Source organism: Microplitis demolitor, chromosome 1 (assembly GCF_026212275.2).
Source record: "Microplitis demolitor isolate Queensland-Clemson2020A chromosome 1, iyMicDemo2.1a, whole genome shotgun sequence".
NCBI lineage: Eukaryota > Metazoa > Arthropoda > Insecta > Hymenoptera > Braconidae > Microplitis > Microplitis demolitor.
In genome coordinates this window covers 240,079-263,679 of record NC_068545.1, presented here as the reverse complement: position 1 = coordinate 263,679, position 23,601 = coordinate 240,079, and the positions used below count along the sequence as shown (strand labels likewise).

Genomic DNA, 23,601 nt, shown 5'->3' with positions numbered 1-23,601 from the left:
TTGCTCTATATTTATTTCCATTAACGCTATTAATAATTAAATACAAGATGGATTTAACCGACGGGAGTAATTATTTGTCTTGTATATAAAAAAAAAAAAAATAATAATCATAATAATGATAATAATAATAAAATGATTAAACCAAGTCTGGCATGTTGACGAAGATCGCACAGTATATTAAAAGATGGATTGCTTGTAGCTATCAGTGATTGTTTGACATTTGATCTGCAATGTCAGATCTAAGAGTTCCTGGACGTTTAATTGAACCCTTGAAAAGTTGTGTCGGCGTTACGTTAGTTACGTCTAATTCTAATCATACATTGATTGAAGATACTCTTACCAGTAACCCGTGCAACATTGAGAACTATCAATTGATTTATGGATTATCGAGGTACGTTTATCTATATATATATATTTATATTTATATTTTTTCCCGGGTATTATTTAAAAAAGTGAAAGGTGCGTGGGAGTAAGAAGTAAATATATTAAATAAGATGAAAGCACCGTTTAACTTTTTAACAAATAGACAAGACTTTCACCTTGAATAATATATGATATTTATTGACAGAAATAAAATTACAAGAGTTTATTTATTATAAGTCCTTTATCATCAACTTGTTCGTATTTGTAAATAGCGCCATGACTTGAGGGAAACAAAATATGCGTGGGTTTGTTATAATTTGACAGTTTACGTTAATGATGATGTGTCATTAGGGCGGCATTGATGGTCACCTGAAATTGAACTAATTCAATTTATGATTTGCGTATGATATTTTTTTTTGACATCAAGAAAACGTACACAATCTCTTATAACTTTTTTTTTTTTTTTTTTTTTTTTTTTTTTTCTCGTAATAATGGAAAAAAATGTGGAAAAAGTATTAAGTATTTTAATAATTGCAATAGTTACCTTGAATACAGTGGATTATATTGGACACCCGTCGCGTTAGAACCATAATAGAGAGCACTTAAAGTCTTCATATTATCATTACATGTCATATCACTTGTCCATCAATCCTGATGCCGTTATAAAATATAGGACGTGGTATAAATAGGACAATTGCTGGATTAAATTTTTTAAAATTTACTGGGGATAAATAAATTAATAGTTAAAAAAAAAAAAATAAATCAATGTATATCATTTTTTTGTTTTTATAATAAATTGTTGATAATGAAATGTTTAAAATGTATATATGAAATGCGCGGGCGCAATAACGTGGAATTCCAGAAGATGATTCAGGAAGATCTAAGTACATCAGTGTTAGCGCGCAAATCAATCGACTCAGGTGTTGTATCCTGTGACCGCGAAATTTAACTACTGGTTTAAAATATTATTTTTATTTAACACCAAAATTTCTAAATCGTTTGACAAAAAATTAAATTACAAATTTTTGTTTTGTTTACTTTGTAATTTAAAAATTTTACAAGATGTTGGTAAAGTTGTACAATACTTGAAATAATAATAAAAAAAAAGTTAAATTTGAAAGTCAAGGTCAAATATTTGAGTAAGTTTAATATCAACGTGCTCTTTAATTCGATTGATATTTCCGGATTTCACAATAAATAAACTCGCAGTTTGTGGGGTAAATATTTATCATTGATCAGTGATCAGATCTTGGCTGATGCAGTTGATATTGATAAACTCCACTTGTCATGACATGTAGTTATATATAAATTAATTTTTTAGGTAATCTGATTAATGGAAATGTATTTATGTAAAGAAGAAAAATGAGTAATTCGAACGAAACGAAATCGGTATCTGAATTGATGTCGGAACTGCCAATTGATATGCAGTTCAATGAAGGCCATTTATTAAGTATTGTTACCTACAGCATCCTGATGGTAATTTCCATCGCCGGAAACACGACAGTTTTGGTCCTTATTATCGAACGACGCAAAACAAATCAGTCAAGAATAAATACATTGCTGCTGCATCTCGCGATTGCTGATCTGTTGGTAAATTAATTAATAAATTTGACATTAATTATTAATTATATAATAAAATATTAAAATTATAGGTGACTTTGTTGATGATGCCGCTAGAAATTGGCTGGGCAGCAACAGTTTCTTGGCGTGCTGGGGATTTAATGTGTCGCATAATGGCATTTTTTCGTGTCTTTGGAATTTATTTGTCGTCGTTTGTACTCGTCTGCATTAGCATTGACAGGTGAATAAATAAAAACAATAATTATTATTAACAAAATTATTTATTAAAAATAATATTTTTAAAGATATTATGCAGTTTTAAAACCTATGCAGTTAATAAATATTGATAGAAGAGAAAAGTTAATGCTAATAGGAGCTTGGGTCGGTGCTGTCTTATGCTCAGCCCCCCAGGTAATTTATTTAAAAGCTAAATAATTTTAATTAATTATAAATTTAAACAATTATCAACTTTTAGACGCTTGTGTTTCACGTCCAGCGTCATCCAGATTTTCCCTGGTACGAGCAGTGCATTACTTATCACTTTTTATTTTCAAATGTCACTCAAGAAGTTGGATACTCGGTTTTTTCCATGATCATGATGTACTGCTTCCCATTGGTTGTAATTATTTATACGTATACCAGCATTCTCATTGAAATTCACAGCAAGACGAGAGAAAATTCAAAAGGTATTAAAAAAAAAAAAATGTAATACATAATCTTACAATAAATAAATTTATTAAAATTTTGTAGATAAAATACGAAGATCATCTATCGGATTTTTGGGACGAGCCAGAATACGAACACTAAAAATGACTATTATTATTGTCGCTGTGTTTTTTATCTGCTGGACTCCTTATTATATTATGAGTATTTGGTAATTAATTAAATAATTATTCTACGAAAAGTTAATAAATAAAATTAATTTAATTAAATTTAGGTACTGGATTGATAGACAGAGTGCCAGTAAATTAGACCAAAAAATTCAAAAAGGACTTTTTTTATTTGCCTGTACAAATTCTTGTATGAATCCAATTGTTTACGGAGCATTTAATATCCGTCGTAATACTCATGTTCGTTACTTACTTTTAATTAATGCACTTATTTTATTTAAATTATTTATTATTTATTATTTATTTTTTATTTAGAGAACAGTACGAGCTTCTACACTAGAAACACGAATTACACCGTTTACTTTATCGGTCAAGCTCATCGACACCAAATGAAAATTACTTTTTAATATTTATTTTTTATTTTTATTATTTTGTTTACACTATTTATTAAATTATAAAAATTAATTAGTAAAATTTTTTTGTTTTATTTATTTCGCACAAGTACATATTAATTATTGTCAGTAATTATTAATATAATAAAAACATATATATTTATAGGTAATAAGAACAACTCGGAGAATTGTAACGGTAGACAAAAAGAAGCAAACAACATCACAAGTTATTTGTCGTGTGTCGTGGCATCAAAATCTTTCACATTTAAAGCAATCGACTTGTATACCACTCGAAATTGTTCCAAACAATGATATCAATTTAGATATTGTCAACTGCCCGTATATAAATGAAAATAAATAAATAAAATCCATTTAAAAAATTACTTATTTCATTTTTATTTATATTTCTTATCATTGATCACTAATTTAAAATTAAGATGATTTTTATCTCGAAACCTTTCCAAAGAACTTTCATTTGATTTCGTCACATTTATTTTAAAAATAATTTTTTTTTTTTATTTTTTAAAATAATTATTTTTATAAAATTCATTAAATAAATTCATTAGCGGTTGAATTAAATATTTATATTTAATCGTTTTAACAGGAATTATAATAGACCAGTTTTATCGTAGGAAGAACTACTTCCTACTCATTTTTCAAAAGCGCTCATAAAACTTTACCTAAATAAATAAATAATAGTAACGCTATTGTACATTTTAAGTAACAATACTTAATTATATATTAAGTGTCTCAATGTCTAAAAATAAAAATAATAATAAATAATAATTTATTTAGGCGGTGGCATAGAAATATATTTATTAAAGTTTAATTGATACGGGTGTACGCATAAAATGCGTTAGTCTCAGTACTTAACTCCTCTCTCCCTATGCGGTTTAAAAAAGTTAAGAGTCCGTGGGCGCCGTATAAAACTCAGCGGCAAAGTTTCCCCGGTTCAGTGTTGACTTGTGTAGACGACGTCGATTGCTGGCACCAGCTTTTACTTAAATTTTTTCATCTAATCTGATAAAACTTGATAATAAATAATAATTTAAAAAAGTGTCTTTTGTAAATCGTGCTGTGTAATTTTGCGCCATATGAGGACCGCGATTTTTAATTTTAAACTAAATTCCTATTCTTCCTTTTCCTTTTCTTCGTAAATTTCTACCACTAAAAATGGCGGGGTTTCAAAAAATCGTGGTAATTTTTATAGGAATACTAACAATAGTGGCCGCTATTTCTTATGACGAAGGTATTTATTTATTTATTTTATTTTAAAATAAAAAATAATAAAATTTTGAAATAAAATTGGCCTATTTAATAGACGAATAATAAATAATTAAATAAATAACAGTTTGTCGATTTTATAAATATCTAACTATATAAGATGTTGTAAAGCTTGATCCCGATAACCCCGACACGGTTTTAGGGTAAATTAGAACACCAAGGAGGGGTGTTGCCACGATAAATATTTATAATCATAATCATTTATAATTTATAATAAAACATACATTAATTGTGAATTTTTGATTATGATAACTGATGACTGATTAGTATTATTATTATTACCAAGAGATCTAGTGGCATCGACGACCCTTTTATATCTATTACGACATCGACAAACGTTATGCCTTTTAAACCAGTCGCTAAGAACGTGGACAAAAAACCCGGTAGTTTGTAAACGTAAATCCACCCAAGGCAACTTGCTGGTGGTATCACTCTGGTATCGCAAGGTCACTCAACTCTCTTTATCATTACTACTCTATTAGCAAAAAATAATTATAAATACTTTTTATAATATATATAAATACCTAAATTATATTTATAGAATTTATTAATGCAAGTACTTGAGTAAACTCGAGTTTGCCAACAGACAATTTAAACTTTTAAGGAAAAAGTTTCTCTTGCCAGAAAAATGGCGCAATTTTAAACTGCGTTAAAGGCTTGGGTACATAGATTTTTGTTTTCAATTCAATTTATTATTTATTTATTTTTCATTGAGTAGGTATTAAGAAAAAAAGTAAGACGCAACCCACATTGATAATTGTTCTAATTACCATAGACAGCGTTACTGATTTAATAATAAATTGATGCAACGTCTAATGAATTAAATCGCTTCATTCTACAATATAATTATTACTTGTTAATTTTTTTTGTTAAACCACTATCCACCTACATAATTAATCATTTGATCAGACGTCAAATTTTTTTTTTTTTTTTTTTTGTTAATTAATTATTTAAAAGTCCTCAGCAACGCACTTGGAGATGCACTGAATGACGATGAGTTTGCAATAAGTGTAAAACATTTGAAATTAAAAAAAAGTGAACATGGAGGTACGGAAACGTTGATTGCCGCTAAATATCCAGATCCAAATACTAAATTTATTTTTATGCTTGACCGACGTACCAACACAAGTAAGATTTTTAAAAATATTGTAATAGTAAAATAAATTTTATTTAATAATTAATTGAATTTCAGTATTGCTGGAAATGGTTGAAGAAGGAAAAAAAGGAAGGCAAGATTTTCAAGTGGGCAGTCTTAATGTAACCCACCCAATAAAAAGTATTATATTTCTTGTCCATCAAAATAAAGAAAACTCACGAGTCGATGTTTATGTTAATTGCAACAATCAAGGCGTTATTCCGATCAGAAAAACACTGAGAGATGTTTTCAATGAGGGAACAGATTCTGTATTTCGAGTGGTATTTACAATATACTATTTATTAATACGACTTCAAGTTCACCCACGTGATTTAAATAATTATCTCCCGCATTCCATTATCTTTTAAAGATTCATACATTTTTATTTTCCATAACTGCGCTTTTATTATTTAGCAATTGAGAATTTTTTTTTTTCCCATTTGTGACCATTAAGTATCAAGTCTTACCAAATATGGCTATTATTGATTTAAAATATATTGTCCGCTTTTCATCAACATGCGTAATCCCTGTGTATTTTTATTTGTAATTAATTACTGAATTATGGTGTGCAGTACAAAGAGAGAAAGTATCACACGAAAATACACAAAAGCTCGGAAATTTCGGAATTATGGGAACGAGAAGGCTGCCGTACAAATCTTGAAGATGTTGAGTACAAAAAAAATCACAGCACGACTATTTCCCGTGTCCGTCGACGTGGAGACATTGGAATCCATACAATTGACGATTTAAGTACGATAACGATCACATTAAATAATTATTATATTTAATTATCACAATAATTTTATTTACAGATTGTATTGGAGAAGGAACTCTCATAAAAACTCTGAATGAATTAATAGAAGTTACTAAAAAAATTTGGAGTGAAGTAGAAAAAAATGTAATTATTTTATAAATAATCAAATAATTAATTATTAAATGTTTAAATTAAATGTTACAGACCCAAGAAACTCGATATATAAGAAAATTAATTGAAGAGTGTGCAGCTTGTCGTCCAGGATTTCACGTCGGCAAGTTTTAAATAGGTTTAAAAAACTAAAGTAATTAATTGTAAGCTAATTTATTTATAAATTATTACAGTAGCCGCAACAACAACAACACCAGCACCACCACCACCACCACCTCCACCGCGGCCGTCATGTAGACATCAAAGTCCATGTTACCCAGGTGCCCATTGTCGTGATACTGAAGGAGGTCCTGAGTGTGTGGGATGTCCTCAAGGATACATTGGAGATGGTCGGCATTGTCAGAGAGTTAAAACATGTAGTGACAATCCTTGTTTCCCGGGGGTAAGATGTCAAAATACAAGAAGTGGTTACAGGTCAGTTTTTTTAATAAATCATTTTTTAAATTAAAATAATAATAATAATAATAATAATAATGATAACAAAAACGGTTTATTTAATTAAATAAATGGGACATGATAAATTTTGGCCCGAATATTTTATAAATAATAATTCAGATGTGGACAATGTCCGTCTGGGTATACTGGAAATGGAGAACACTGCCAACGAGTAAGAGGATGTGACTTGAATCCTTGCCATTCCGGAGTGACCTGTCATCCGACTCAAGAGTATCCATACTACAAATGCGGCGCGTGTCCTGAAGGCTACACTGGAAATGGGACCAAGTGCCAGGACATTGACGAGTGCGATCTGACTCAGCCCTGCGACCCAAGATCTCAGTGCATCAACATCTCCCCAGGATACAGGTGCGAGCCTCCTGACTGGGAATTGTCAAATTAATTTACATAATAATCCATATCTTTTCATTTTAAATCGTAATTATTATTTTATTTTATTTTCTACTTAATTATTTTAATTAAATTAAATCCTCTTTCTTGCTCATAATCTATTTTTGAAATCTCTTGTCATTTTCTTAATCAAAATTAGCTAGATCCTGTTGTTCTTTTGTACTTAAAATTTTTTTTTTTTTTTTTACACACACTGTACTATAATAATGAACATAAAATAATTGACAAGGAAACTAAAAAGACGAATAATAATATTTATAATTGCATTCGTCTTTAAAATTCATTTCATGTTCCTCTTACTTCCCTTATTAATTATTAATATTAATAATAATAATAATAATGATAATAGTAATAATTAGTAGTTTTTATTATTTATAAAAGAAAAAAAAATAAAAGATAGAAATAATAAAAAAGTAAATAGAAAATGACATTTTTTATAAACGTTTTTAAACGGAATAAATAAGTATAATGGGTAAATGATGAAGATATTTACCCTCCCATCCGGTAAATGCCTCCTGCCCGATGACAGATGTCTACCCTGCCCCTCGGGATTCACTGGAACCGAGTCCGAGGGTATTGGAATCGAGTTCGCTCTCAGGAACAAGCAGATCTGCCAGGACATTAACGAGTGCGATGATGGACGAAATGGAGGCTGCGTTCCAAATTCAGAATGCATCAACACCAAGGTTTCTTTTTATATTTTATTATTATTTTTTAAAAAATATCGTTAACATAAATAATAATAACAATAATTCAATACAGGGGTCATTCAGATGTGGATCATGCAGAATAGGATTTGTTGGCAATCAAACTGTTGGATGTCGTCCAGCACACAATATATGTCCTGACAGAATAACTGTGTGCGATGAAAATGCTGATTGTATTTGCATTGCTGTTAATCAATACACTTGTCAAGTAAATACTAAATATTTATATATATTTTTTATATTAAAAAAGATTATTATCATTACTTGAATAAATTATTTCAGTGTCATATTGGCTGGGCAGGCAACGGAGTTAAATGTGGAGTTGATTCTGATAGCGATGGGCATCCAGATGAGGAACTAATACTTGAAAACAATGAAATATTTCCGGCAGATAATTGTAGATATGTACCAAATAGCGGTCAAGAGGACTCTGATAACGATGGCTACGGTGATTCTTGCGATGATGACTCTGACAATGACGGTGTACTCGATTCCTCAGACAACTGCCCGTTTCACCACAATCCCAAGCAAGAAGACACTGATCGGGAAGGTGCTGATGGGCATGGTGACGCTTGCGACAATTGTCCGTCGAAATTTAATATCGATCAGAAGGATACTGATGGGGATGGTATTGGTGATGCTTGTGACAATGACAAGGACAATGATGGTATTTATTTTATTGGTTTATTATTTTTAATGATATTTACCGAAATTATTTTATTTTAGGAATATTAGATGATGATGATAATTGTCCGATGAAGAAAAATGAAGATCAGCGTGACTCTGACGGGGATGGAGTTGGAGATGCTTGCGACAACTGTCCAGCTACTCCCAATCGTAACCAGGAAGACGAGGACAGAGACAGAGTAGGTGATGCCTGCGATGACGGTCATGACAGAGACAAAGACGGAATTCAAGATAATATTGATAACTGTCCGGATATTCCAAATTCTGAGCAAACGGACTCTGATCATGACGGTATTGGTGACGAGTGTGATAATGATGCTGACAATGACGGCGTGCCCAATCATTTTGACAATTGTCGGTTTGTTTACAATCCATTGCAAGAAAATTCACGAGGTAATTATTTTAAAAAGTATTTTTATATATTATGTAATTTAATAAATATATTGATAATATTAATTTAGGAGGTGGATTTGGTGACGCTTGTTGGGATGATAATGACAATGACACTATAATAAATACACGTGATAATTGTCCGAATAATAGTCAAGTATGGACGACTGATTTTCGTAAATATGAAATAATCGCACTGGATCCAGAAGGCGAAGCTCAAATAGATCCCAAGTGGCAGATTCATCACAACGGAGCTGAAATTGTTCAAACTCAAAATAGTGATCCTGGAATAGCTGTCGGTAAGTTATTTTATATTAAAAAATAAAGAATTAATTGTATTAATAATTATTTTGAATGTTGGTGAAAAGGATTTGACAGTTTTACTGGAGTTGACTTTGAAGGTACTTTCTACATTAATACGGAAATCGATGACGACTACGTTGGTTTTGTATTTTCATATCAAAACACACACAGATTTTACTCAGTGATGTGGAAAAAAAATACTCAAACTTACTGGCGTGCTACTCCATTCCGTGCAGTTGCTGAGCCGGGAATTCAATTGAAACTTATTGACTCAGAAACAGGTCCCGGTAAAATAATGCGGAATAGTTTGTGGCACACTGGAGACACAAATAATCAAGTTAAATTACTGTGGAAGGATCCAAGAAATGTCGGCTGGAAGGAGAAAACTTCTTACAGATGGCAACTGATACACAGACCCAGTATTGGACTGATAAGACTCTGGATCTTTGAAGGGCCACGTCTGATTGCCGACTCTGGCAACGTCTTCAACTCGGCCCTCAAGGGCGGACGTCTCGGCGTTTTCTGTTTCTCTCAGGAAATGATTATTTGGTCAGACTTACTTTACAAGTGTAAAGGTAATTGCATTTTATTTATTTATAAATACCAAACAAATAAATTTTAATATCTAATATTATTATATTTTATTACAGAGAGTGTACCTGAAGCCGTTTGGCGCGAATTGCCCTCAAATTTACAATCTAAAATAAACATCGACCCAAGTAATCCTAAAATATCGAGGCTCCAACGGCCTCTACACGATTAAACAATAATATTTAATAATTTAACAAATTAATATATACATTTAATAATAATAATAATTATATATATATTTTTTTTTATATTAAAAAATAAATAAATGATGTATAATTATACTAATCAATCAACAGTATCCTAAAAATGTTTGTAAAATTTTAATTCTATCGAGGATAAATTATTACAATCATGCACAAGCTAATGTCTTTTATTTAGTGACTTTATTGCGCATAGTATTAAATTTCAAATATTTATTGTGGCCATTGATAAATGATAATATATATTGATAATTAAATCAATGAATGAATTAATTATGTAACGACTTTATTAATGAAATTGATATAAGCAGTCTTCTTACAATCTTGCTCCCTTGCAGCTTGGAAATATATATTTATATATATATATATATATATATATTTTAAATAATAAAATACAGAATCAGTCATTTTATAATTGATAACAATCATTAATCGAAACTAAATAAATCGCTATGTCAATAATTAATTCCGATACGATATCATGGGAAAATTCGGTTTCTTATCTACGTCAATTGAAATATATGTTTTTTTTTTTTTTTTTTTTTTTTTTTCATTACTCTATTATTATAATCTTTAATATTAATATTAAAACGTATAACTTATAAACATTTCCTAACTACAATAAATTATTATTAAGTAATTATTAATAAACTTATTTATTTACACTATTGAAATAGTTGATTACAAGAGTTCTAGACATTGAAAATACTAGGATCGAAAAAATTTACGAAATTTCTATTAATTTGTTTTTTTTTTTTTTTTTCTGAATACTTAACTATTTAATAAATCCGGGTTTTATGATAAAAATCTGTGCATTTTTCGTATGGCAGTGGTCACAAATAATTTTTAATAAGGCAGTTGGGCATCCTCAGACGCTGGATTTGTATTCATAAAAGTTTTTTCACTATATCTGCACCGAAAGTTTAAATTTCTGCCCTGTTTAGAGGGAAGAAAGTCATACTTTTCTTTAATGATAAAAATAAGCGCATGCGCCATTAATCAGATTCAGATCTGGTGAAAAATAGTATGCACCCCACGGAGGAAAGCAGGACGTCCCAATCAGCTTGTTTGCCACCGGGCACTTATGCACACGGGTTGGAATGTCCTACTTTCCTTTCTCGGTGTGCAATACACTATTTTTTTGTTTTTTGTTGAAAGACAACTTGTGCGATTGTGTCTCTCTCTTCATCAGACTAAAACTGCACACGGACTTGTTGAGTCTATACAAATAATTAATAAATCAAAGTAGTAATACTAATACTAATAATAATAATGTTAGGCAGACTGGTGTCCGTGGCAATACTGTCCAAGAAAGCCCATCCACAGTTTAAAAAAACGCCGACCCTATTATTAATTATTAAATTAAACTATCCGCATATTTATTAATTAATTAAAAAACTTGAACTTAAATTTTTTAGTCTTAAAAAAATAAATAAATAAAGTTAAGTTGGCATCGAATTATAAAACTTATTAAAAAAACTTTCACGCGATTTAATAATTAAATCATTCAAACTTAATTCGTCCATTCAATTCTAAAATTATAATTGTCTTTTAGGATTTTCATAAACTTCATTATTATTATTAACAATATTATTGCGTGAATTATTATTCCATTTTCTTATCTTGGGAGCTGGAAGCATGGGTTCGGGTCACCAGGCCTCCGTATAACGTACGTCAATTTCTTTTAGAGATGGCAAACTTTTTTTGAGCAACTCATATGTCTGAGCAGACAACTTGGTACTGTTTAAATTTAATTTTTGAAGATTTTTAAGAGCTAGATAGAAAAAATAAATAAATAATTATTCATTATTATTATTATTATTATTATTATTATTATTATTTTTAAACAAATACTTACATGTTAGAGTAGATATGCCCTTGTCAGAAACAGGTGTTTCACAAAGATTGAGGACTTGAAGTTTTTGAAGATGCTCACTTATCATCTGGAGTCCGGCATCACCAAATTGGGTCGCCCATAAGTTAAGAGATTTAAGTGCTGGTAGTTTTATAAGTTGTTCAGCGCATGCAGATGTTACTGAAGTAAATGCCAAAGTGAGACTCTCTAAATCACCAAAAGCACCATCAGCCAGTACCTGTGCTACGTCAGCATCCGTAGCTCGTACCGGAAGAGTTAATTTCTTTGGACCACCTTTTTGTTGCTTTAACAATAACAATAATAATAAATACATGAATTTATATAAAAAATATATAGATAATTAAAATAATAAGTTGAGTTATAATAATTAATTATTACCAATTCCTGGAGATTGGTCTGCCGTTGACAGAGAGCTAAGTAACGTTCTTTACCCGAAGGAGTTGACTGCAGTGCTGAGATAGCTTGAACCTTGTCTTCCTCTTTGGTGACAATACGCCACTCTAGCATGAGACAAAGAGCTTCTTGGGCTGCATCGCATCCTCTTATTGCCATAAGCAAACATGAACTTTCAGTTTTCTTGAATAACGAATGGATAAACTTTTTACGACGATTGCAGCACCCCAGCAGAGTTGTCAACTAAATTTATTTATTTATTTATTTATATATTTATTTACAAAAAATGGTTTGTTTTAGTTTAATTAATTAAATAATAACCATTTTTCCAAACAGAGTACCATCATCAGGACAAGTTGGATTGGACGGAGCTACGACATATATCCATCCTTTTCGTTCCTCACGCATTGGTAAGACCATCCGGTGAACGTCACAACGTGTGTCTTGAGCCACTCGACACAGTACAACATTCATTATTGCCTCTTGAAACTGTTTATTTATCAATGTATCATCGGGAAACGGTACTGGTTGTAATACTGAACTTAGAAACTTTCTCGAATCATAGTATTCCGATCTATAATTATTTTTTTATTTAATATATAAAATAATATGTAATTTATATTTATTATAATTAATTATAACAAGACTTACATTATTATCAATGCTAAAAAATAGCTGTCTAACGGCAGAATTAGTGGAGGTTGGCTGATGTTAAGACCGGTCTTAGGAGTTACAAAGCTAAAAAAAATAAATTAAGTAATTGATGGTTTAAATATTTAAGTAAAAGTTTAAAAAGAAAAAAAAATATTTACCGATTAAATATTGCACCATTGCACGCATTAATTAAATTAGGTATAATTCGAAGGTGCGGACAACCGCTGCCAGGACCGTGAACATAACGAATGTAATCCCTGACTGACTGCTCGCCGTCATTTTGATAAAGAGCGTATATAAATACTTGAACGAGGTTTCGCATTTCTGGAGTATTAGAAAATTCAACACTATGCTTTAGGTAACGGGTGATTGCAGGGGTTATTGCTGGTACAATAGATGATTTCGGATACTGCTGAGTGAGCTTCGATAACGCCTTAGCCAACGATGGATGTGGTATTACTTTTTCTAAAAGTGGAGCAGCAACTGCCAGTACAGCTTCCGCCCAGTTCCTTTGCTCGTTGAAACTTGCCATTTCACATAACTCTTCATCCTCCTTTATATTATTTTGGCTCTCGTTCATTTTTTCCAACAGCGAACCGTCTAAAAGCTTTGTCACTGCTTCCAAAGGCGTTGCATTTATTCGTTCGTGTTGCAAAGGAGTCCATAGGGCAAATTCTACCATCGACTTAAGTTCTTTAAGAATTATATCTTTTTTTGGGTTCACCGAGATTGTATGCTGATACTTGAATATATTTTTCTGTAAATAATTTCATTTATTAATCAACTACTTCCAGTACAACACTATCAATATATATATATATATATATATATATATATAAACGAATAATTACCTTCCAAAGAATTGAATGATACCATTGATTTCTGATATAAGCATTACGTGCTTGAAGTAATAATGATCCATCTGGCAAAACGATTCGTAAACAATATTTATCTGCTATATCCCATCTTGTTACTGCATACACTTCAGTCATGCAACTGTATGGTATTGGTTGTTGAATAAATCCCAACAACTGAAAAATTCATAAATTTTAATTTAAATAAAATAATAATAATAAACATTTTTATGGTTCCCTGTCTGACGTCATGAAATCATAAAACTTAATTAATTTGCCAGCAGTAATTAACCAGGTAATTTAAAAGAAAGAAAATCGATTGATTGGGTATTCGAGATTTTATCTGACGCCCATACATGCAAACAAACCGACCGACTGAAAGTTAAGTTATAAATTTGATTAAATATATTGATATCAAAGTTAATTTATTTAAAACTTGGTCAATGTTATTTATCAATCTGCCCTTTGCAAACGACCAGAGTTTTTACAAAGTTATTGTTGGTCCATAAAAATTTAGTATCTCAACAAAACGTAGAGCACGTCCATTACATTCATTACGCTTGGTACCAAGTTTTAGCTATTTTATTATTAATACCAACAAGCAATTATCGGATGCATCGAATATCTACACACAAAATTTTAACAGCAAAAAATTCAATTTTCGATAAGAGAATTTATTGTGATAGAAAAAAAAAAAAAAAAAAAAAAAAAAAAGAAAAGAAAAGAAAATATAAAATAAAATGTTATGGTAAAAAGTGGTCGTAAAATTAAATAGTAATGCTTGGGATTGGACGATTGAGCGCAATGACGTAGAACGGATCGTAAAATCTATTGATGTTGACTTGAACCGATACGAATTCGAGTGAGAAACCGATATGCGTAAAATATACGCGCTATAATAATATAAAGCACATACTAAATAACTTTTGTTCACAGTGAGTCACATTTATTACGTGTTTTAACTTCAATTTATTTAACGATAATAATAATAATAATAATAATAATAAGCGTCCCGGATTATGATGCACTACATATATATATTTGTATATATTTAATAAAAAGCATATACGCTAATCAATTAATAATTTGTGACGTGAATTAACTTGATCAAAATGATTAATGTCTACCAGCAGTTGCATCATACATATTAAATATTTAATTTATTTATTTATAAATTAAATATTTAAATTATGTATTTAATCTTGCAAGAAGAACAAAAAAATGTGTGTTTTATAAATTTTTTTTGGAGCTTGTACGTTTTTTTTAAATTTTTTTTTTATTTTATTCAACCAGCAGAAGTAATTAAAGCGAAAAGATGTAACATGAGAATCCAAGTATGTCAGTAGGCCATCACTCATCGCATTTTCCTACAACATCACATCCGGGGGTATATTATACTTGCTCTTTTCCCTTTTACCGCAAATGCCTGGTTGATGATGGGCAATATGTTGGCGAACATACATTTAAATGCTTTTATCAAAATCCATCATTCGTTTGATAATCACTTACCACTTGCCATTAAATTTATCATAAAGAGCATAAAATATCATTTATTACCACCACAATATGGATGACTATATACATATATATATAACGTGTTAAATGACGCAAATAGTATCCTCGGTATGGGTACAGGTGAGATCGTGAGAAAAAAATATTAAAGCGGAACTGAATTGACCTAGTTGTATATAATTAATAATAAAAGTAAAAAATAATTGAGAATTTGATAAACTGGGAGAGTGTGTAAGGTGAGGGGCATGCGCTCCATTTAAACGAATGTGGTAATTTAAAGATGCTAAATCGAAATCATTGGGGTAGAAACGGTTTGTATATGTTGAGAGATAACGACTGAATGGAAAGGAACAAGAACAAGAACAAGTACAAGAAGTAGTTGTACAAGAACAAGATAACAAGTATTGAAAATGATTGTCGATGGACGAAAATTATTGCACGCTCGCGTGCTTTTAGTTTTTATGTACTTTATCATAGCTGGAGAAAAAAATAAAAAAAAATGTTGAATCTGTTGTAACTCAAGTAGCGAATGGTGATAGTGGGGGAAAACGCTTGCGTAGAGAAGAGATTGAATGACGTCATTGGTGAATCTAGGCCGTGGGTTGAACGACTGTTCGAGTGAGCTCAACCTAATCTGTCGTGTTGGCTTATATCCACCCTCTACTCTCAATGAACGCCATATATCCAGTATCCACCCAGTGTACAACAACTAAACAACTGAGCTATGCATCATCTAAATAATCACTATAGGGTGCAAAGACATTTTACGCTGTTACAATATAATACATATTCTACCAAATGATACCATTGTTTTATTATTATTTAGATGCCCCTACCCACCGGATTTATTTATAAAAAAAAAAAAAAAAGCTTTTATCATAAATTATAACTCATTAATTTAAATGCAACATTAATTGCTGTTGTTTTTTTATTTTTCTTTTACCATAAATGATGGACAAAGAAAATCCATCACGATTATAGTTGATTCATGTGTCGTGTGTGTTTTATCATTAGTTTATTACATCGTAAGCATGAATTTAACATTAAACTATTATTTAGCAATATAATAAATCATAAATCTTTAACAAAGACTTATTGCTTTATTTTTTCTGGGTATTTTAAAATATTTAGTTAGGATTTCAACGAAAAGTTTTATGCATTTCAACAATTATCAGCACACGCAAGCAATAACTTTTGTTTTATTATTTATTTATATTATTATTTAAAATAAAAAGAGAGAAACTGGGAAAGTAATAGTTTGTGGTTAAAAACCACTTAATTTCCATATACCAAGAGCTAGACTATCGGAGACAATCTGTGGTGTCCGACGGCGGAAACTCATATCCAGGGTCAACTTTGACGTCAAGCCTCACCAGCGTGCATGGCTCACTGTAATATATATCCTCGATACGATACATGTACGACATATCACACGTTTTAGTACATAACGCGAGTCTGCCGAAGGTGGAAGTGGTTGTACTGTATGCTATCATTTATTTATTTATTTATTTATTTATTATTATTGTTAACGATAACATGAGAAAAGATATAGAGATAACACGCCTGCTGATTATATTACGCACAAAGTATTAATTAATAATAAAAAATTGAAAAAAAGAAAAAAAAAATTAATCCCTGAAAACTGATGACCTTTAGCTCAACTGATTATACTTACAGAAAACACGTAATTTTGAATTAAAACATTAAAACTATAAATGACGTGGGCTTAAGTCTTTTTGACATTTACAAGTCTTATGAAATAAAGATCACCAGAGGATTGTCGGAAGTATATTCTGTATAATATATAATATAATATGATATGATATGATATGATATGAGAAGATGAGCTCGAAAGCGAACTAAAATGAGTAGGAAGAAATAAAATAGATAATACCAAGTTCTTAAAGAATAATAAAATAAATGATGATAAATTAACGGCGACAAATATTACAAGTTATTAACAAAAAGGCTCACGCTCAAAACAAATGTTTATATAAATCAATTTTACGTTGAATTAAACGTTTTGAACTTTATCAATGACACATTTATACGCCTCCTTTCGACCTTGTATCGTCGTCGTCGTTTTCGTCGTTTTCGTCGTTTTCGACGTCGCTTACTGTACTGTCGCTGTCAATGTTGTTCAGTAATCGGTATCATCATACCATACACTCACACTACAGCCAATATTTATGGATTTTATTTTTACCAGTTACATGTATTTATTCCTAAAATTTACATTAATTCATTTACGTCAGGTGCATATAATCAGCATCAAAATTTATCATTATTTAATTATCATAAATAACACTAGATAATAATAATAATAAAAAATTTTTCCTTGCCCCATTTCTTTGGGGAATTATTTTATTTTTCTTGCGGTTAGAAATATAAAAAAAGTTTATGTGCATCAGTCACGCAGAGTCGAGCGAAAAATATATAAAATGTAGTAATAGCAGGTATTCATTATTAATTGCAGCCATTTGTCTAATACACAGATGCTTCCTTACAATATATATGTATATATAAATCGACATTAACCGCAACTCTATAATAAATTACGCTGTCATAATGTTAGTGTGCCAATTGCTACTCTAATTAATTATTTTTTATATACATATATATTTTATTAATTAGTTTTTGTTGTTGTTGTTGTTATTATTATTATTAATATTGTAATGCATAATAATATGAGTAACTATGTATACAAGCATATTAATGTTTAGCGCCATAAATTTAATGGCATTTAAATTTATATCCTCAGATAAAATAATGAATGATCTACACACACATTTTAATATTACTTTGTATTAAAAATTATTATCGATGAGTTTATAAATCAATTTATAATGTACGATCTATCATAATAATTAATGCTCAAGTCTGTAAATATATTATATGCAAATACACATCTTTGATATGTAAAATTGTATAATATACAAAAAAATAAAAATGAATATTATTGTATATTACAACTTTTTGTTTTCATTTTTTTAAACATAATTTCAATATTTAAGTTAATTATTATTAATATTCTAGGTTAATACACATTGACGCACGTCTTTTTACTCCGGATAGTATTTATCCATTTGCGTTTAAAAACTTTGTTAAGTGTCAGCTTTAATTTACGTATTTCATTAATTGATAATGTACATATCTTCTTTACACATCATTGAGTAATCAAACTGATTAATCCACCGTATCAATGTATATATATATATATATGTATATATATAAATGAGTATTTTATTACAACTAATTAAAAAAAAAAAAAAAAAATAAATAAAATATGTATGTTTGAAATGTATTAAAAGGTCGTATAAAGATAGGATTAACAAGAGCAAATACGTACGCGTCCTTTTTTTATTATTTTTATTATTTTATTTTATTAAAGACACACGCCAAACGAATAAACGAACTAAACGTAAAACGTATGAGTAGTAAGCAGCGCATTGGCCTGATGATTAAAATTTATTTCGAGACGCGTACTGAAAGACTCGCGGCTAAATATAAAAGTACATTAGTATAAAAAAAGACAATGAGAGATAGAGAGAGGTGTAAATAGTGTTAAGGCATTTAATAAATTAAGTCACTAAAATAAAGTCGTGGGAAAAAGTATTGTAGACAGTGAAAATTAATTAGCGTATGTACATACTTGCACAGCTGTATTAATGTATATATCTTATATATATGGTATTATTATTAGAATAATAATAATCATAATGAAAAAATTTTGACGTCAATTTTACACACATGACGTTATCAAAAATGTAAACTCAATTAAAATAATTATTATGATAAAATTAAGTTTATTATAGACAGCCAAATTAACGTGCGTCAAAAAAATTTTAAAAAAACCCACATGCATATTGTGTGTATGTGTGTGTGTAAATAAAAAATAATGTTGTTATTTACTCACCGTTTTGGATGATAGGCAGGCGTCGTTGAGATAGAGATGATGAGTTTCCCATCGTCTGAGAAATTTACTGGACAATATTTTGCTGACAACCGTCCTAGTGTGATTTAGATAGCAGACTTGAATGTCCCCCTCGGTAACTGGTTTGTATCGCGGTCCAGCGGGTCCAGGACTTGGACTAGGGCTAGAAGAACCACTGGTAGATGAACAACCGGTCGACTGCTGCTCAAGATTTGGGCAAGAACGTGCGGCAGGCAAACAACTTGGTGGATCTAGAGTGTCGGGTTTCTTGAGACTCATACCCACAGGTAAACATTCTTCTGTCACCGAGCTTGTTTCAGCTGTTTCTGAGGGTAATACCCGTTCATTGTTTGACCCCGGTGTTGCACCAGTTGATAACTGTGGCGAACTGGTGCTCGTTGTTTCTTGTCGCATCGCACCACCATTTACTGAAAGGAATGAGTAATAAGACGGCACTTGAGTGGGTGGTAAACCAGCGAGGGAGATGGCAGCAGCTGGACTGGACGGTACTGATGAACCTTCTTCAGTGTCTTCACAACTATCATCTTCCTCTCCTTCTTCATCTTCATCACCATCACCATCACCATCAACATCAACATCACCATCACCATCATAATCATCATCATCATCATCATCATCTTCATCTTCATTGAATTCATTTAACAATGATGGTATATCATTGGCCGAACTAGCCTTGAAAGCTCCCGCTTTAACAGTCTTAGAGTCAACGGCTCTTCTGGTCATCAATGATTTTGATTTAACTGTATTCTTCGCCGAGGACGAAAATGACGTCGATATACTCAACAATGGCGAAAAAAAACTCCCATTTGTGTTTTTATTTTTTGAGTTTGAGTTTGGTAAATCAGTCTTAAGACGCAAAAGTATTTTTTTCCTCCATCGTCCGTTACCCTTTTTTTGTTCCTTCTGCTTCTGCTTCTCTTCTTGCTGTAGCTGTGACTGTGACTGTAACTGCTGCTGCTGCTGTTGTTGTTGTTGTTTCAACGGTGATGACGTAGTTGTGACGTCTTCTTGGATCCCGTTTACCGTCACTGTTGTTGCTGTCACTGTCGGTGTCGCTGTAGTGGTATCATCTGCAGTGACAAGTAGAATTGGATCAGGTGACAATGGATCTGATTCCAAGTAGTCTGTTTGAATTCCCGGTAATGTATCGGTGCTGCTGCTAGTAGACGCCGAAATCTCTTGATCGATATATTGAATTGAAGAGGAGCCAGATCCCTCACTTTTAGCTTCAGAACCGCGTCTACTAAATCTTGAGCTCAAGCTTTTCGTTGTCTGCTGTTTGCCCATTGTAGTAGTAGGGGTCGTGACCGTGTTACGAGATGTGCGCGTAAATGGACGCTGAAAACAAAACATACTGACACACGACTACCTGATTACTCAGGATTACCTACAGGCTTTACTTATTTATCACCTTACAATAATTATAAATATATATATATATATATTTTTTTTTTTTTGTTTATATAATATAATACTCAATGTATATTTTAAAATGTCATTAACTCTGAATATTTTTTACGAGCTCTTCTGATTATTTGTTTACACATGTTCGTTGTAAAAAAAATCAAATAATTATATCTCTCAAGGAAATTAATCCATTTAAATTTATTTATTAACTTATTTTAAATAAATAATTTATTGTTTATTGTGTAGAGTGTTAATTCTCAAGTATCACGATATCCTATCACTGACACATCACTTTACTCTCAATAAATAAATAAATAAAACGTAGCACAATCACACCACTGACAGTTTATTATTTACCACCCAAGACATCGATCGACAATAAATATAATATACTATTTTATTATTATTATTATTATCATCTATTATCTATTATAGCCGTTTAATGTTCTAGTGGTATCCAAGTTGAGTAAATAGTAAAAGCTTATCTCGAATTGAATTCTTATACTGTCAAGACGATGCAAGACAGGTAGAGCTATCAGACGGCCAGGACGGTATAAGCATTTATATATATTTACCAGTGGCCGAGTTTGCGTTTTGTTAAATTATCAATAAATGTACATATATATATATATATATATATATATTTATATATATATATATATATATATAGATTTATGTTTTGTGTGAAAGTTAAATTTATAGAGAGCTAGACTGATGATTGCTGGATAAAAAAAAGTGAGTGAATGGAGTTTTAAGTCACGGCACGGCGGCACACCTATTATTCCTCTTCTGGTTCACTCAGTATTCTGGCTTCCTCTGTACTCCTCTGTTCTGTTGAGCTGTGTTGAGCTCTGGCCTGCTTTGGCCGCCTCTGGTTTCCTCTGGTCTCCTCTGGCCTCCTCTGACCGTGGTAGGTGGTACTCTCTATGCTCTCTAGCTCCAGCTCGGCTCTACTCTCTCTCGACTTCTCTCGGTCGTGAGTCGTCAGTCGATCGATGAGACTCGTGAATATTCGGATACCACCACGATTCACGTTACAGCCGCGGCAATGATATATATATACATATATATTTTACCACCTAAAATATTAAACACCAATCACTTTCACTTTTTAATTTATATATAATTTAATGCGTCATTACCATTATTATAATCACTAAATAATTATTTTAAAAATATTTATCCTATCTACTGTCAATTATCATTTAGTGAAATCCACTTTGATAATGACTATTAACATATATACGTTAATTAGACATTAAAATATGTTTTAATTTACAATAATCTCTTATCTATCGTTACAAAATCTTTACCTTGATATTGAGCAATTTATAATAAATATAAATTTTTATTGTTGTTATTACTTTGAGAAACCGAATCACACGTAATTGCAATTGAAATAATAGTTAATTAGCGAATGATGGTTAATTACTTGGGTGTTGTTTTAAATTATAATGATAATAACAAATAGTCGTTAATTTTTTAATGGATATGTCAATTGAATGTTTTTATTTTTTTACACGATAAATAAACTAGAGGCTTTTATCTAGACACAGATGTATGGCTGTTACTTGATAGAGGGTGATGGTGATGGTGGTGATGGTGATGATGATGATGATGATGATGTTTGTCTGGTGGTATTGAGGCCGAAACAGAGAAACAGAGCAAGAGCACACCGATTATTCGCGCACGCGGAGCTGACTTGTACAAGTAGTCACTGTAGTCTGCATTTAAGTCAGCACCACTCCTCTATGCTCCTCTACAACAGCACCAGCACGACTGCATGCGATTCTTGGTGTCGCGGCTATATCATACTGATACTGATACTGATACCATATTACCACGTTATAACGTATACACTTATATGTATGACTTATCCACACCTCTGCTATGCGCGACGACTTGTTTCGAGTCAACTTCAGGCGCGAAAATTAATCTACAGTCTACTATGTCTATATATAGATTCAACCACAAACTTGTTACCTACTGCTGATTTCATTTAACATTAATCAATTTTAAATTTTTTTAAAAATATTTTTAATTATTTATTTCCGAGAATATTACAAACCATCGGAATAGTAAAAACCGATAAAAAATTAATTACCACTTATGTAGATATTAATTATATATAAAATACCGAGATTATATATTTATCACTTGTATTTAATAAATTAACGACCACGATGTTATTTTATTTAACTATAATATTAAATTCAAAAGCAAGTTTACTCGATGACGGTTCGACACAAACTAACATTCCAAGCCATCAGTCGGGCTCGTCAAGTCTCTTTTGGAAGCGGATATACGTCATGAAATAGGGGTGGAATGACGCCTGACCTCAGGTCCTGGTCCCACATTTTTCCACCATGTTTCAAGTTAAATTAAAATTTAATTATATAGTTTTTCACAATAAAGTCTTATGTATATGAACTTTTTCTTTAAATATTAATATTAAGTATTAATTTTTTTATGCAATAAAACAACCGCCACGTAGTTATTTATCTGTAATATTCAACGCTGAAAGAAAATTTACTTGACAATGAATCGACACAAACTAACGTTCTTAGCATTTTAACAAGTTATGAGCGTTGTAAATTAGGTTTTTCTATACCTTTCTAAAAATGGATGTACGTCACGAAATAGGGGTCGAATGACGTCAGGCCTTAGTCCCAAGAGTCCCTTGGTATTTTAACACATTCCAAGAAAAATTAAAATAAAATGTGGCTATATTGTTTAT

General features: G+C 31.0%; 3 protein-coding genes across 4 annotated transcripts; 2 read left to right on the top strand and 1 right to left on the bottom strand.

Moving 5' to 3' along the window:
- The first annotated feature begins 205 nt into the window (after window positions 1-205).
- LOC103577880 (adipokinetic hormone/corazonin-related peptide receptor variant I) lies at window positions 206-3,506 on the top strand. Its single transcript, XM_008558731.1, has 8 exons — window positions 206-391; window positions 1,685-1,953; window positions 2,016-2,164; window positions 2,229-2,334; window positions 2,399-2,609; window positions 2,674-2,797; window positions 2,861-2,993; window positions 3,312-3,506. Exons 2-8 carry the CDS (start codon window positions 1,726-1,728, stop codon window positions 3,504-3,506), a joined length of 1,146 nt encoding a protein of 381 aa, XP_008556953.1. The 5' UTR covers window positions 206-391; window positions 1,685-1,725.
- Window positions 3,507-4,075: 569 nt separating this feature from the next.
- Window positions 4,076-10,711, top strand: LOC103577865 (cartilage oligomeric matrix protein). Of its 2 annotated transcripts, none has more exons than XM_053741851.1 (15): window positions 4,076-4,394; window positions 5,387-5,557; window positions 5,622-5,845; window positions 6,137-6,314; window positions 6,377-6,462; window positions 6,523-6,592; window positions 6,666-6,903; window positions 7,045-7,293; window positions 7,865-8,021; window positions 8,098-8,250; window positions 8,325-8,709; window positions 8,769-9,122; window positions 9,191-9,418; window positions 9,488-9,997; window positions 10,073-10,711. In XM_053741851.1, exons 1-15 carry the CDS (start codon window positions 4,319-4,321, stop codon window positions 10,183-10,185), a joined length of 3,192 nt encoding a protein of 1,063 aa, XP_053597826.1. In that variant the 5' UTR covers window positions 4,076-4,318; the 3' UTR covers window positions 10,186-10,711. The 2 variants fall into 2 exon arrangements, with proteins under 2 accessions (XP_053597826.1, XP_008556934.1); XM_008558712.3 differs by having other exon boundaries at window positions 6,663-6,903.
- A 258-nt stretch (window positions 10,712-10,969) lies between these two features.
- On the bottom strand, window positions 10,970-23,584 carry LOC103577866 (C-Maf-inducing protein). The gene is made up of 9 exons (XM_008558713.3): window positions 22,178-23,584; window positions 19,419-21,943; window positions 13,988-14,167; window positions 13,295-13,893; window positions 13,134-13,220; window positions 12,804-13,056; window positions 12,468-12,725; window positions 12,072-12,372; window positions 10,970-11,987 (listed from the first exon to the last, which is right to left on the bottom strand). Exons 2-9 carry the CDS (start codon window positions 20,808-20,810, stop codon window positions 11,863-11,865), a joined length of 3,195 nt encoding a protein of 1,064 aa, XP_008556935.1. The 5' UTR covers window positions 20,811-21,943; window positions 22,178-23,584; the 3' UTR covers window positions 10,970-11,862.
- Between the last annotated feature and the right edge of the window lie 17 nt (window positions 23,585-23,601).

Coding starts and splice junctions, on each gene's coding strand:
- LOC103577880 (XM_008558731.1), top strand. CDS start 1,726: ATGAGTAATTCGAACGAAACGAAATCGGTATCTGAATTGATGTCGGAA. Junction 2,165..2,228: donor GTCTGCATTAGCATTGACAG/GTGAATAAATAA, acceptor ATATTTTTAAAG/ATATTATGCAGTTTTAAAAC. Junction 2,335..2,398: donor TCTTATGCTCAGCCCCCCAG/GTAATTTATTTA, acceptor ATCAACTTTTAG/ACGCTTGTGTTTCACGTCCA.
- LOC103577865 (XM_008558712.3), top strand. CDS start 4,319: ATGGCGGGGTTTCAAAAAATCGTGGTAATTTTTATAGGAATACTAACA. Junction 6,315..6,376: donor CCATACAATTGACGATTTAA/GTACGATAACGA, acceptor TTTTATTTACAG/ATTGTATTGGAGAAGGAACT. Junction 6,593..6,662: donor TCGTCCAGGATTTCACGTCG/GCAAGTTTTAAA, acceptor AAATTATTACAG/TAGCCGCAACAACAACAACA.
- LOC103577866 (XM_008558713.3), bottom strand. CDS start 20,810: ATGTTTTGTTTTCAGCGTCCATTTACGCGCACATCTCGTAACACGGTC. Junction 13,894..13,987: donor ATCATTCAATTCTTTGGAAG/GTAATTATTCGT, acceptor AATTATTTACAG/AAAAATATATTCAAGTATCA. Junction 12,373..12,467: donor AGACCAATCTCCAGGAATTG/GTAATAATTAAT, acceptor TTATTGTTAAAG/CAACAAAAAGGTGGTCCAAA.